The following is a 14896-nucleotide window of genomic DNA, read 5'->3' as shown; positions in this document are numbered from 1 at the left end:
AATTATAATAATACCAATACTATTACGTATAAAAATTATAATAATAAATAATTTTTGAGATTATTCTCTAGCATCTTTGATTAAAATAATAATTCGAGAAGAATAAAATGTTGGTTAAGAAGAAAAATTAACTTAGTTCAAAAATATTATACGAATCCAAACTATAAAAAATGTTATTAATGTAAGACAATACCGTTGAGCAGATGCGAATTAGTGATGTTAATCACTGTCGGACTAACGCACATTAAGGAAAAGACGTAACGATTATAAATTGTCCGACAGCATTAACAGCGAAATTAGATAACGCACGATGTTCGCGCGAAATTCTTGAGAAATATTCTATACTGGGTTTTCTGGACACGACACGTGCTTAAAAATTCACCGACCCGCAATGCGTCTTTCTAACGCGATCACGTGTAACCTTTCTCGAGGTACGTTACTTTAGACTTTAGACGAATCGATACCAACCAACGTTAGAAAGCGAAGATTGTCGACGACTGAATTCCTTTTTTTTTTCCCCTCGATTTTTGCGTGCGTAAAAGTTACGTTTAGCACGAGGAATTCGAGCTTCCGTCAGTATCGCGCAAATTATAAGGCAAGCATCGTCGTAACAACCCATAATTAATGCGTCGAGCCTAAAAATTCTGCCACTCGTTGAAGTTAACGCCGCACTTAATCGGAGGTGCTTTTTTTTAACTGGAACGCGGCGATTAAAGCCGATAACAGTAATTAGCCGGGAGCGACTGGTCGACAACTGGCTTACATATGTAAGCTGAATATTATTATCTAGATTAAGATAAAGAGAGAAAAAGAAAATTATATATGTGCCGCAGCACACCATTGCGCAGCGAGACGACGTGAAAATACGCAGAATTAAAATTTAGCACAACTGTGAAAATAATGCGAAAACGGAATGCGCCGCTCTCCTCTTTTCAAACCTGAACAGGAGTTTTTAAAATATTCAACAGACACGAGTATTATTATTGTTATGACAGTAGTATTGTTTATCCAATAATAGGCGACACGTTTTAGTCGAAAAGTCACGCTGACCTACCTCAGACCTACGTCAGAGATAACTTATCTCTCTTAATAAAAAGATATGAATTATTACTTTACATTACTGTCAAAATTGCACATCGATCAACGTCGTATGAATAAGATACACCAGGAAAGTAGAATTTGCCATACAAAGTCCATTGGGTTCATCTCTTTTTTTTTTCTCTCCGGAGTAGAAAAAAAGCGAGATTGTTGTAACATTGTTTTTGTTAGTTATCAAAGTACTTTTCTTATCTGATTATCATAATACTCCTCATGGGACGGGCACGCAAAGTTCCTTCGAACGATCTCATTTTCTCTCGTCGTAACAGTGCGGTTTCTCAAAACGAACGTGGCATAAACACGCGGCCCTCCAGCCGACGCGAGCGTAGCCGCTCGCAAAATAATCCAGGTCGCGCAAATAGAAATTGCGCGATTAATACTTAATTGCACGTCGCGGCAATTTCGCGCGCTTATAGAACTTTTGTCACGTGAACTCCACGCGAGAAACCCTGATGCGAATGAAATATTAAACTCTTTTATTTAGCGCGAATATAAATCGAACGATAAGAAGGAAAGCGGCGGCGAGATTTCGTTATTAGACGATTTTTCTCTCGGCCTGGGTCCGCTCTCTCGGAATCTCTTTGTTTTAGGTGATTCATTATTCCGACATGATATACAGAAAGCGTCAAAAATTATAATACGGGCAAGCAAAAGATAGTGTCTCTTGCAAAAGGATTAGAATAAGCCCAAAATGGATTGAAATTTTTTGAACTGTCGTTCTTTTTTTAATAAACAAGAGTAATTCCCATTGTGTTTCGTTAATCTGTCACTCTCAGTATATTTTACAGAATTATCATTTAAAATGTTTATAAATCTTTTATTCAATAAAGCATTAGACGTATTAGCGTATGCCAAACGTAATTATGTGATCGAATTTTATACGTTTAAATACATAATAAAAAAATATTTTGCATTTACCAAAATCGATCTTTATTAAATTTGTTGGGATTGATTTTTCAACATACTCTAAATTTGACATAATGTGACATAATTATGCATTATTTAAATATTACAGTTAAATTAATATTAAACATTGCTTAGTGTTAAAATAATTTATGGGTAAATGAATAATATAATGATATAAAATTGAGATAGTTTTGAAAATTCTAAAAACATAAATTCTAAGATAAATGATCATATTATAAATGTAAATTTTACTGAAGAAGTCATCTTTTATTAAATTAATACAATAAGTTAAATGAAAAAAAGTGGAACGCTTAGAAAATGCAATATATGTATGTTAAATTTAATACAAATCTCCAAATGTTAGAAAACATTTTATATTTATGTTAAAACTAATCATTAGTAAAATTTTTGTGTTCAATTTTCAACATATCGGAATAACATTATTTAACGTAATATAATTGTATTACACAGTAAAAACATTTTATATTTATGTTAAGACCGATCCTTGTTAAATTTTTTGTGCTGAATTTTTAATGCATTTAAATGTTAATAATACCATTTACTAATAATATATAAAAGTAAAAAATAAACAAAAGTAATGTAGTTTTAAAATGCATATTTTAAGATATTAATGAACAAAATGTATGTCACATATAAATTTTATTGAAGAAATATGTTTCCACGCTGTTTCCAAATTGTGCCAGAGTATTACATTTTTCTGATAATGTTTTACACAATATTTATGTTATCTAACATGTTCGTCTTGCGTTAAATTAATAACACAAAAATTTGAATTCCACCGCTTTAGGATACGCGATATGTATTAAACACGAGTGCGCCGGGATTAAAAGTTTCGTAGTGGCGCACACAGACGCGCACACACGCGCGTGCACGCGGCGAATTAACTGGCGACTACTATCGCGATATGGTAAAAGGTTTGGGGCGCTTTATTTTCGCGCGCGACAACAAAATCATACCGATTTATAACGCGACTCGATCGCCCGGCCGCGACCGTCTCTCTCTCTCTCTCTCTACTCCCCGGCGGAAGTAGATACGTACGTCATCGGTCAGCCGGCTTGTTATCGGGCACAATACGTGCGCTCTCGCGGAATTCGTTTCGCTAACTTTAGATTCCGCCCGCTGTAATTTAATTACACGACGGACGGCACAAACTGGAATGCAGCCGCCGCCGCCGCCGCCGCCGCCGCCGCCGTCGCCGTCGAATGAAATATGTCAATGAATTTATCGCAGCCGCCGGGGCCCGGACATTTATTCGCGCTGCAAAAGTGAATTCGATTTCTCGCCGGGGCGTTTTGATTTATTCGCCGTGATAGATTGGATAGATTATGTAGTCGCGCGAAAAAAGCCGAGCCAAGACGTCGCCCGGATGGCGATCGATCGATACGTAACGTCACCCATCTGTAATCCTTAACAATACGCCGACGCCGTCGCCCGCCGCCGGGCGACGTTTTAGGTGATGGTTTGCGGCGGAATTCCTTAAGCGATTCTTCAGTTCAGTCTCCGGGAGCGGCGGCGACGGCGGCAGGAAGGGATTCCCCCGGTGGAATGCGGCGCGAATTAATTACTCACTGTATTAATATCTCAAGGGACGGGCCATTGTGTTGGAGATGCAGCCGCGCGGCTCACGTCGCCCGATAATTACCCTGACGGCCGTCGAAGATGCGTCGCTCGATAGCGTTCGACGCGGCGCGGCGCGGCGGTGCGATTGCGCGCGACCGACGGCTTCATTAACGCTCCGAATTAATCGGGGAGGTATTCGGATTAAGATAAAATTCTCGACGAGATTTTTCCGGCGCTGAACATTTCGGGAATGCACCCCCTCTCCCCTCCCCAAGAGCCCGCGGAGACGTGATCCTTGTCGCGCCGATAGTCGCCGATAGTCATCGCGCGTGAGATACGACGCTCGATAACGCTCCGTCGAAGATCCATTGATCGGCCACATGGTGCGCGCGCGCGCGCGCGCGTATCTAACTGGCTCCATTAACGCCAGCTAATTAATGTATCTGATTAGGCGAGGCATCGACACACATGTATCATCCCGCAAGTCCCGGCCACACGCTCGGCCCATATAATATCTCGATGTAGTCGCGCGCCGCGGGCCCGCCCGCGCAACCTGTGTATTATATCTACAACATCGTCCTCGTCGTTGTCGTCCTCGTCGTCCTCGTCGTCGTCGTCGTCGTCGTCGTCGTCGTCGCCGCCACGGCGCGGGCATAAATCTTCGTTATTTGACGTAATAGCCACTCGCACGCGGCGTTCGCCCGCCCGTCCGCACGCACGTACACGCACGCCGTACATTATTATTATTATAAATTCCCCGTGACGTATACTTACGCCCCGGCGACGTTCTTACGAATTTCAACGGCGGCGATGATGTACACCACGTTGTTGCGGCACGAACTTGCGATCGACGAAGATTCATGACGCAAATACCGCAAACATAGAATAATATGCCGTGCCTGGGCGCACCCCTCCCTCACCCCCTCCCCTCCCGTTGCCTGTGTAGGATGTCCTGGGACTAATGTACCGTTAAATCTCCTAAGGAATCTGTCGACGGCAGGATATCCGATAACTCCGCGGGTCGACGTCCCCCCGCGCGTGTTCTACAGACGTATACTTGCTGTCAGGCTCGCTCGGAAAGACTTTAACAGACTTTATACATGTATAATATGTATATATATATATATATATATAGTCGAGTATGTAATTTTACTCTCCTAAGAGCGCGAGAAGTTCGTTAAGCGCTCGCGTAATAACAAGACGTCCCTTTCCCAGTTAAATAAATAGCGTGCGTACACGTTATATTCGAGTGGAGAGGTGTTTTTGGGGTGTTAGAGACTCTTATTTGAAATTGAATCTATTTTATGCGCATGTAGGATATTCTTTGCCTCCTATAATATCAAGTCCTTAATTGTTTCAAGAGAATTGTACCGCGGTTCACAAATTGAACTTTCTTTAAAACCTGAAGATTAAGATTAAAAATGATTGTGACCGATGATCACACGATGTAATCTAGAACTGTCAACATTTTCTACTAGATTTTTTATTAAGCTTTCAATCAATATTTATTATTTTTTTCTATTAAGAAACAGAAATTATTGAAGAGATAAGGTTGTATATTTTATGAGAAAAAATTATTCGTATATGTAAATTATGTGCGAGGCGAGACTACATGTCGTGCAGAGAGAAAGGAATTATCAAAAAATAGAGTAATTCTGTATTAGCTCTTATAATCTAAAGCAAAAAGAACCTTCCGACGTGTTTGGGATTAAAACATCTCTGCAGTTCCGAAATATTTAGGATACGTTACACCCCTCACGTCGACTCGCTCTCATAGATAATCGAGATGGACCGCCCGAATTCTCCCAAATAGAACAAAAAGCGTACCTCCCTTTTCCCTCCTTCCCCCCTCCCCCCTCTCTGCTCGCCCCCATATTTCGTTTCTACGCGTATGTCCATGCGATCCACGCGCGACAGATCGACGTGCATTTTTCACGACGCAGCCGATATTGCGGCCCGTTGAATTATGCATCCACGCCGCAGATATCATTTCGATATCTGGCACGGACGCTTGGCGTGAGCGATCTGTCACTGATGCTTAATGACCGGCATTAATTGGTTATTGTCAATGCCTCGACCATCGATCGCAACACATTCTGTGTTTCCGCGGTATCGCGATGTACTCGTTCTCGATGCATGCTTTTGTCAGGGAGCAGAAAGAAATTCTGTTTGACATTTTTTGAGACAATAAAATGATCGAATCGAGCTCTCTGTGGTGGTCGTAAGAGTCGCGCAGTTGGTATTACATTTAACATATACCGCATGTCCCAAACAGTCCACTCAAATTTTTGTGTTAATTTAACACAAAATAAATTTTGATAGACAGTAACGTAAATATTATTTTTAAAATTAACAAGAAATGTAGTATTTTAATACGATTCGAAAACGAAATATGGAAACATACCTCTTTAACAAAACTAACATTTAATACAGTAACATTTTATCTTGAAATTTATTTAAAATATTTTTTTATTTGCTTATTTATCCATAAATTGTATTAATCTAACAACATATTAAAAAATATTCAAATAACATAATGTGTTATATTAATATTTGAACATGTTAAAAATTTAACACAAAAAATTTAACCAGGATTGGTTATAACGAAAATACAAAATGTTTTCTACTCTGTGCGCATCTCTGCTCCCTGCGCCCCAGGGTTCAAATTTTTAATTAATTATCTCTCGGAAGGTAAAACCACAGAGAATATCTTTGCCAAGACAGTTAGCATCATGGAGCATGCATGAGAACATGCAATAAGTAGAAACCACGATCTTCAATCTTGAAGGACCACCTTAAGAGAAAGAGAAGCTCTCCAAATCTCTGAATAAGTGAAATCTCACTGTAATTATCAATAAAATATTTAAATTACTGTCTTTCAGTGATTATAAAAAGGTGATACTCTTGGAATCGGTATATTAGCATTAAAAGGCAGTGCATGTATTACTGATTAATACAGTTATAAGTGTAGCACTGAAATCAGATTCACTGTCTTCCAATGAATAATACACTGATTCCGATTTAGAGAGAGTTCCCTCTTAGCCCGGAAGCTCATAGCCCTTTCTCGAAAACGGCATATGCGGTGACCGCGTACATGCGTTGTGCGCATGTCGAGTTTAACCATCATCGACAATTTACATGTAAAAATCTGCACTTTGCATTTCCAGTGTTATGTTATGAAAGTCCATTTCGCCGATGTATTCTACAAGTTCCTCGCGGTACACGCTCTTGAACATTCGAAATTTTTCTCGACAAACTTTTATATTCATTTATTTCCGTAAGTTTATGCATATTTTCAAGTATTACAGTACAGAGCAACATATACGAAGTGGCTCGTTCTTTCTTAATATTTCCGCGCGAGTCGATAAAAGATTTAAAGTGGGGGACGCGATAAATGATTAATATTATTCGATTATTTATAAAGCTCGTTATTAAGATAAATGTTCAAGGGAATATGCATACCACTTCTTATAACTTTTATACCAGAAAAACAAATCTGTCCAAGCAGGATATTCTTAACACTTAAGAAAAAAGAGGTGTAATTACATTTAGTCTTTAAGATAAATTTTAAGATATTTAAAGACACTTTCCAGTTTATATTTATGTTCAAAGTTTTACTTTTTTAGAAAGATCATCTCAAAGGAAAGTGATATTCCAGTATTGGTGATCGTGTATTAAATTAACTATAACATGAAATGCGGGTAAAAATAAATATCAAATAAAAGAAGAATAGATACAAAGTAAATCAAGTTTAGCTTCTATGTAAAATATATTTTATTACACAATTGAATTAATATTTTTTTTCTTTTTACGAAAGAACGTATATTATTTTCCAAACTGCCCTAACGGACAAATTATAGTAAGGCATCTTTCTCGAGGCGTTTTAGAAAAATGTCCTTTTGAAATATATTATACAATAAATTTCCAATGAATTGTAGAACGTGTAGCGAATGCACGATATCTGCATACATGCAGAAATACGGAATCGCATTTGTCACAAAAGGTGAATTCGCTTTCCTAGCACATAATCGTGTAACGCTCCACCTCGTGACCTTTATTGCAACCTTATAACATCCTTAAGATATTTTTCAACGATCGCCGTAAGAGGACAAAGGTTCGCCTTTCGTATAACTTTGTGCAACGTACGGGCAGGAAGACGTTGTCCAGAGCATTCCAAGCATCCCCAAGATCGGACTCCTTTCGACAACTGTGCAAAGTACAAAGGGGATGCAATACGCAGGCACCGGATACCGTCCGGAATTTTATGACTGATCTAATCAATGAAGGGTCTAGTCTCTATATGTGCGCCGGATATCCCGCATGCTCTACGGCTCTCCACTTCCACGTCCAAAGTATTATTGAATTTCCAGACGAGACGGACTAGTCTTCCGTTCTGAGTCGAGGTCGCAGGGGATCCTTTGTCAGCTTACACCGAATATCTTCTTTCGTCCATGGAAGTGAATGTCAATTGCAGATACTGCCGGAGATAACGATCGATCGCGCACCTCGGGGTCGTTGATGAACGCCTTCAAATGCATCCGGATGCGTAATAACTATAAGCAAGAACTATTTTAATTCGTAGGATGTTGTACAACATTCTCATATTACACTTGAGTGAATCTTTCCAGTTTAAAACTCGAATAAAAATGTAAATAATGAAACTTATTCGGTCATAGCTAACTCTTCGTGCTGATATCTCTTATATTTATATACCTTTTCAAATTTATCAAACTTTATGCTAAATAAATTTTCGCTCTTGAAACACAATTATAAGTTGAACGAGAATAGTAATATCACAATATTAAGTTGATAATCAATTGATGCTAACAATTGACTCTAACAAGCATTCAATTACTTTTGCCTTGTTACGAAAATTAACATCTCACTCACGGAATGAACTTAGGACTTTCCGGGACACGTGTCTAAGTGTCTAGTGTAATCTCGACCACTGAGATATATGCTTAATTTTTAAATACATATATATTACATAACACTTAATTTTCCATTTTATTGAATAATTTTTCTTTAAAATAGTACTTACTGTTTGCATTAACATTAACTTTTTTAAATGTTTATTCGTTAAATTTACACTAATGAGAATTATTTTAACCATAAATTAATTCGTAATTGAAGATTTATGTTTCTTTTATTTATTTTAATTGTCACATTGTTACAGTTTTATAATATAGCTTTAAGAAATATATATAATTCGAACAATTTTCATCTAATACATACATTTTTCAAGATATACTCAATTATTCGAAATCCATTTGTCAAAACTGTCTATTTGTCAAATGGCTTCAGAAAAGATATGTCTTTCATAGAATTATATACAGGAAGATCATACAATGCATAGTCTCGAATCCTCCACCTTTATTTCCAGTATATAGTCTAAGTATATAAAGTTTATTTCATAGATATAAACTTTATTATCATTTTCATATTATGATAGAGAAAGTTGGTATGTTGAAGAGTGTAGGAATATCTAAAACTTATACAGTTTCTTCATTTGCGAACTGCTGCGCGAATAGTTCGCAAAGTACTTGAGAATGCACGTTTCCCACTTTTTTTTCCCCCCGCGGCGTGCAACCGGGGGGTTATTTTCTTACCGAGTAGGTAACAATGTACTTTCAGTTGCCATGAATTGTGAAACGATGTTGGTAACCGTTTCCGGGCGGAGAACATAATGGAAGAAAATAGTGAATAACATGCGCGAAATGTGCCTCCCACCCTTGGCTGAACAATGAAGACATGCTCTACTAATGGCGCACTATTGCAATATGTAGATTACAGGATATGTACATGTATATTACGTATTATGTATATTACGGCGATATCAGATACCGTGTCGACTGAGGTTGACACGAAACTCGGGAATGGTGCGGGGACATGAATTCCATCGTTAATGCTTAATTACGGGTAGTGCTTAATAATCGTATTAGCGTTCGACGTATACTAGAATATACATGTCGATCATTCCCCAATACAGATCACCGATGAAAAGATGTAATCATGTTACTAGATGCACCTAGTGATAGATGAATGGCACTCATTGTGAAGCAGACAATCAGCCGCATCTCTGCATTTCTAACTTAAAAAATTGTTAATATATTCTCAATATTATTATATTATTTAAATGTTACGTTACATATTTTTTTTAATAAACTAAAAACACACTGTGCTATTCCATTTCTTTAATTAATATTATTTCACAAAATTATTCTTAAACGTTAGGTAACTTTGATTATTTACCAGACTTCGCATTTTTATTATTATTATTATCTCTAACGATCGTAATTGGAAAGCAGCAGCGAGGATCGTTCCACGTCCTCTTTAGCCACGTGCTCCACATGAAAGTTATTGAAATTCAATTGAGGCATACGGCATGTCGCGAAATACATATCGTATGCGCCCGCCGTCGAATGATGTTTATCATCGCGATGATGCTCTCGCGCAAGATAAACTCACGCGGCCCGAAGCTTATATTCTCACGGCACGAGCAAACATTTACATTTTCAGTCGTGCCGGTATGCCAGCACGGGCAGACGAAAGTATTCGGCGTGGCGCGACAGGAGACCGTGAGGATCCCCTGCGAGTTGGAGGCGAACCCGCCGGAAGTATCGTTCACCTGGAAATTCAATAATACAATGGAAGCGGTGGACATACCTCAGGCGCACGTCACAAGCGACCGTACACGCTCGACAGCCTCCTACACACCGATGACCGAGCTGGACTACGGCACTCTCCTTTGCTGGGGCAGCAATGACCAGGGCACTCAGCTCGAGCCGTGCGTCTACCATATCGTGCCAGCTGGTAAGTGCTCGACCTCGCTGAACTGTCGGAAAAATTGCTTAGGATCTGGCCCACATACGTCTCCCGGTGTCCTCGCAATTCGCGCGCTCACCCTCTTCGCTTCGATCGATTTGACAAAAGGATATTTACGCGGCGATCTTCTTAGATTCATCTCCAAGCGGTTTTATCTCGCGTACCGTAGGTGAGAATTAATATTGAAATGCAGACGCGGTTTTCACAGTTGAGTATATCGTGATAATATCTGTTATTTCGTATTGCAATTGCTGCGCAACGTGTGTTTTGAAACCAATTACGAAATAATTAATAATTTTCGCCGAAAGTATATCATATGCAAATGTCTAAAGTGGCATAATTAAATAACGCAATAAATGGAATGTATTTTCTGAATTGAATCGTAATCGCGCGCCGTGCATTTTGAATTTTTTGAAACACGATGATTGAATCGAAACGCAAACATGCAAATTACAAGAATTACATAAATTGATATAAATGATGTGACGTTTGATTATTTTTCTATGGACCTTGCGCGATCGCTGATATTAACATCGTCGTCGCCAGGTGACGATAAATCAAATGGAACGAAGACAGAAATAAATCTTTCGATGACGTTGCAGCTGCGACACAACTTTTTAGAGTACGACAATCGATTTTAGTAGAAACGAATGTTGTGCCGTTCCGAAACTCTTGAAAAGCGCATTCGCGATAGATTCGATGCATTTACTCTTCTTGTCGTCGAAACACTACCATCCGACATCCGCTGAATTATAAATGCAACGCGTTCTCTATCGAATTATCGGCATCTCAATAAACCGTAAAGGGGACTCAATGTAACTTCAATAGATCTCGACGTGCCCCTCGAATTTTTTGCTTCCAATACTTTATTTTCAAAATATTCAAGAATAAATCAGAAACTGTTAATAAAGAACTATTATTTAAAATAAGAAAAGGAGCCTGAATTAATTTAGAAGCATTAACATCGATCGGTTAAAACGATATATTTATATTTGTGCGTTGCCGTTATTATTTTACATTTGCATTTGTTATCACATAACAACAGGAGAATTATAATGTTTCGTAAACATTGAATTTATATTCTTGAATATATTGAATATATTAAATTTATAAATTCCTTACTAATACACTAACTTAATTCTTTACTTTTTACCATGTAACTTTGCATTTAACAAAAAAACTATCTTGAGAAATAAAATGTAAAAGCAAGAAGTTATCATAACTTTTATTATAATTTTTTTATATTGATATATTTTGAAGACGTTATGCAATTTCCACGATTATTATTTAAATTGTGCATCTCGAATTGTCGGCACATATATAGTATTACTATACGGTTTTGCATTTTGAAGGTTAATTTAATGTAGGATAATATAGTTTATCAGGAAAACTCGTATTCTCTCAAAACATTGAAAAGAGATGTCGTCGCATTTTTATCGCCACACTGAGCATAAAGATTCGCGTGCAAACGGGTTTAAGGGAGCATGCAACCATTTTCACACACATCGCGGAAGAATCTTCGCCATAGAAGATCTCCCTGGTTCGTAAAGATCGTGGTCGTATGAGATGGTGGGTCGTAGACGGGCGCATCAATACGTGACAAACGCATTTTAGTACTTCGCTTGGTACTAAACTACTGGAACGTGCGATAAAAACCGTCATTAAAGTGAACATTGCGCAAAAGGGACATGTCAATTTGAGTACCAGCGTAGTCGCTCGGACAAAAACGAAAATTCAAACTAAACTCGTATCGGCCGATGAGAGGCGATTAAATCTAGAAGCGCGTTGCCATCAGCCAGTTGCTGTGTCAGCAGCTTTTTTGAAAGCTTCATTTTCGTCTAAAATAGACAATTGTTTTATTTTACCGAGAGCTTTTAAAGTGATCTTTAAACGTACACAACCCTACGCGTACAAATAAAAGACTGAACGCTGCAGCAGTTTTAAGTGGATATATGTAGTAATATCTTTTTTTTTTCTCGGACACTTGAAATCAATTTTGTCACATCAAAATTTATGTCAAATATACAGTATAAAGTATATAGACATTGTAAGAGTAAATAAAAACTTTCTCTCAATTAAACAATTCCGGTTGAATCAAATTACATCCTCAAGCCAAATATAATTACGTATTTAATTAACACGGTTCTTGCCACGTACAGTTTCCACCATCATGTTCATTTGCGGGAATCACTTCCACCTCAGGCTAGAAATTATTCTCCCCGATAACGTAGGATACCCTTCAAATTCGCCAATTAGGCATTTATTCATGTTCGCTAATTACGTCGCTAATCGACACGCAGAAATCCGTGTATCCGTTATATTGACGCTGTTCGCGCGCGCGAAAATCCAACAGGCCGCCCGGACACGCCGCACAACTGCTCCTTGTTAAACCAAACCACCGACTCGATCTACGTGGAATGCATTGAGGGCTTTGACGGCGGCCTGCCGCAAAAGTTCACCATGCAGGTGGACCGTGAGCCCGGGTCCGGCAAGAGCGGCGGCCCCACGACCGTCTACAACCAGACGAGCAAGGTGCCGGTTTTCTCCGTCAGCAATCTGGATCCCGGCAGCAACTACGAGGTTTCCATTTACGCCACTAACGCCAAAGGTCGCAGCGAGACCGTGCATTTTCGCGCCACCACCCTGAATCTCCCTGAGAGGCGAACAGGTGAGTCGTCCAGCCGCGAACACAAAACGTACCGGGGAGAACGATCGATCGCGATTAAGTCGTCCACGATGTATCTGACTAGACGATTCATAAGTGAGCTTCGCGATGCATCCCGAAGCGGTGCGGTGTCGTTAAGCGATTTTGAAAGGGAGATGTTCCGTGGAGAGTTTTAAGGGGCTTTGTGTTTCGAGTGAAATACCGCTTACGATAAAGCTGCTTTAATAACAATAACGCTAACAGTAGTAATAACTATATTAATGACCATATAAATTATTCCAAATTCTGACATATTTTTACGTATTTTGTTTGTCATCGATTTAAACGTATTTCTCAATTATTATGAAAGTCTACACTGAGAAAAAATTGTTAATTTGATTAAATCACTTAAATTTCTTCAGTTTATGTATTTATTCAAATATATACGTATGTATATATATATTTGAATTAAAGTTTAAATATTTTATGCATTTAAGTTAAATATTTGAACTGAATAAATTTAATCAAGTTGGAAAATTTTATCAAATTAACAATATTCTTTCTGTGTACGCATATATAATATTTTTGTGGATATGTGAGTAATTATTAAAGATACACTGAGAAAAATATCTGGCGAGATTAACCAGAATTCTGGTTACACGATTATTAACTAGATATTTTTCTCAGTGTATATTTAAAAAATTTAACTTTATTAATTTATAACGCATTTTTACAATCAAGGATTTTAAACATCGTTCAAGCAATGTGTTGTCATAATTTAATAATTACACTCTCTCGGTGAGACATTTTCTCAATCTCGACGTAATAGATTCGATATAGTTTATCGAGTAGTCTATAATGTATCTGCTGATCGCGCGAATGCCGTAACAATACCGCCCATACGCTTCGCTATCACCGCGATGTAAAACGATGAATGCGCCGTAAATGCATGCGGGAAATATGAACGGAAAGTGGAATATAAAGGAAGCATCATAGACGGATATTGCTTATGAATCGATCTAATATTTTGAGCACTGTTCGCTACGCTGCACGGCCTTGCATCGTAGAGCTCGTGTGAACATGTTGATCCTCTCTCTCTCTTTCTCTCTCTCTCTCTCTCTCTCTCTCTTTCTCTCTCTTTCTCTCTCTATGTCTCTCGTGCAATAACATCGTAACTCGATTTCAGCGGCTTTTTGAGTGGCCGCATGAAAGTTCACGAGTATATTACGCGCGGACGACCCATAATATCGTACATTTGTGTTGATTCACGCGAGATTATCCCGGGCAGTTTGTACTAGATATTCCTCATTACCGCCCGATGAGTTAGACAAACCACTACGGAAAAGTTTGAATCGGTAATAAGATCATAGCGGAATTCAATTTCCCTCTCTTTGGCAGAAATGTAAGAAAATAATATAATATAAATAAGGAATTTGAGCAAATTTATTTGATAAGTGGGACGTACGGTAATTTATTAACTTTGATGAGAAACACGTGTTCGACGATAAAATTATAAAGCATAAATATATTTTTTATATCTTCTACTGACTTTTTTTTTTTTTTTTACTTTTTTATGCAGCAACTCGTTAAATCCAAAGTCTATTTCAGTAAATACAAATTTTAACCAAAAAATATATACATATATTTATTCCTTTGGAATATACGTTTTTTCAGAATGCGTATTATAATGCATTTTGACGTGATTTTATTATTCTTTTTAGAAAAAAAAAATTATAATATATTTGTTTAAAATGTTATTATGACAATCGAAAAAGTTGAATTTTGAAAATAAAGATGAAAAAATGTATTTAAAATAAAAATATTATAACAAGTTTTTTAAAA

General features: G+C 37.9%; 1 protein-coding gene across 6 annotated transcripts in view; it reads left to right on the top strand.

The window, feature by feature from the left end:
- Nucleotides 1-14896, top strand: part of LOC105831779 (nephrin) — a 274107-nt gene that overhangs the window by 241035 nt on the left and 18176 nt on the right. For 5 of the 6 annotated variants that reach the window (XM_036283081.1, XM_028194117.2, XM_028194116.2 and 2 more), the window contains exons 11-12: nt 10105-10398; nt 12764-13078. The exons of the other annotated variant lie outside the window; for it this stretch is intronic. In XM_036283081.1, the coding sequence (XP_036138974.1) occupies nt 10105-10398; nt 12764-13078 (609 nt within the window). The remainder of the gene's footprint in view (nt 1-10104; nt 10399-12763; nt 13079-14896) is intronic. 6 annotated transcript variants of the gene reach the window in all.

This window comes from Monomorium pharaonis, chromosome 2 (genome assembly GCF_013373865.1).
Source record: "Monomorium pharaonis isolate MP-MQ-018 chromosome 2, ASM1337386v2, whole genome shotgun sequence".
In the NCBI taxonomy this organism is placed as follows: domain Eukaryota; kingdom Metazoa; phylum Arthropoda; class Insecta; order Hymenoptera; family Formicidae; genus Monomorium; species Monomorium pharaonis.
Note: the sequence above shows the minus strand (reverse complement) of the source record. Positions and strands in the feature narration are given on the sequence as shown.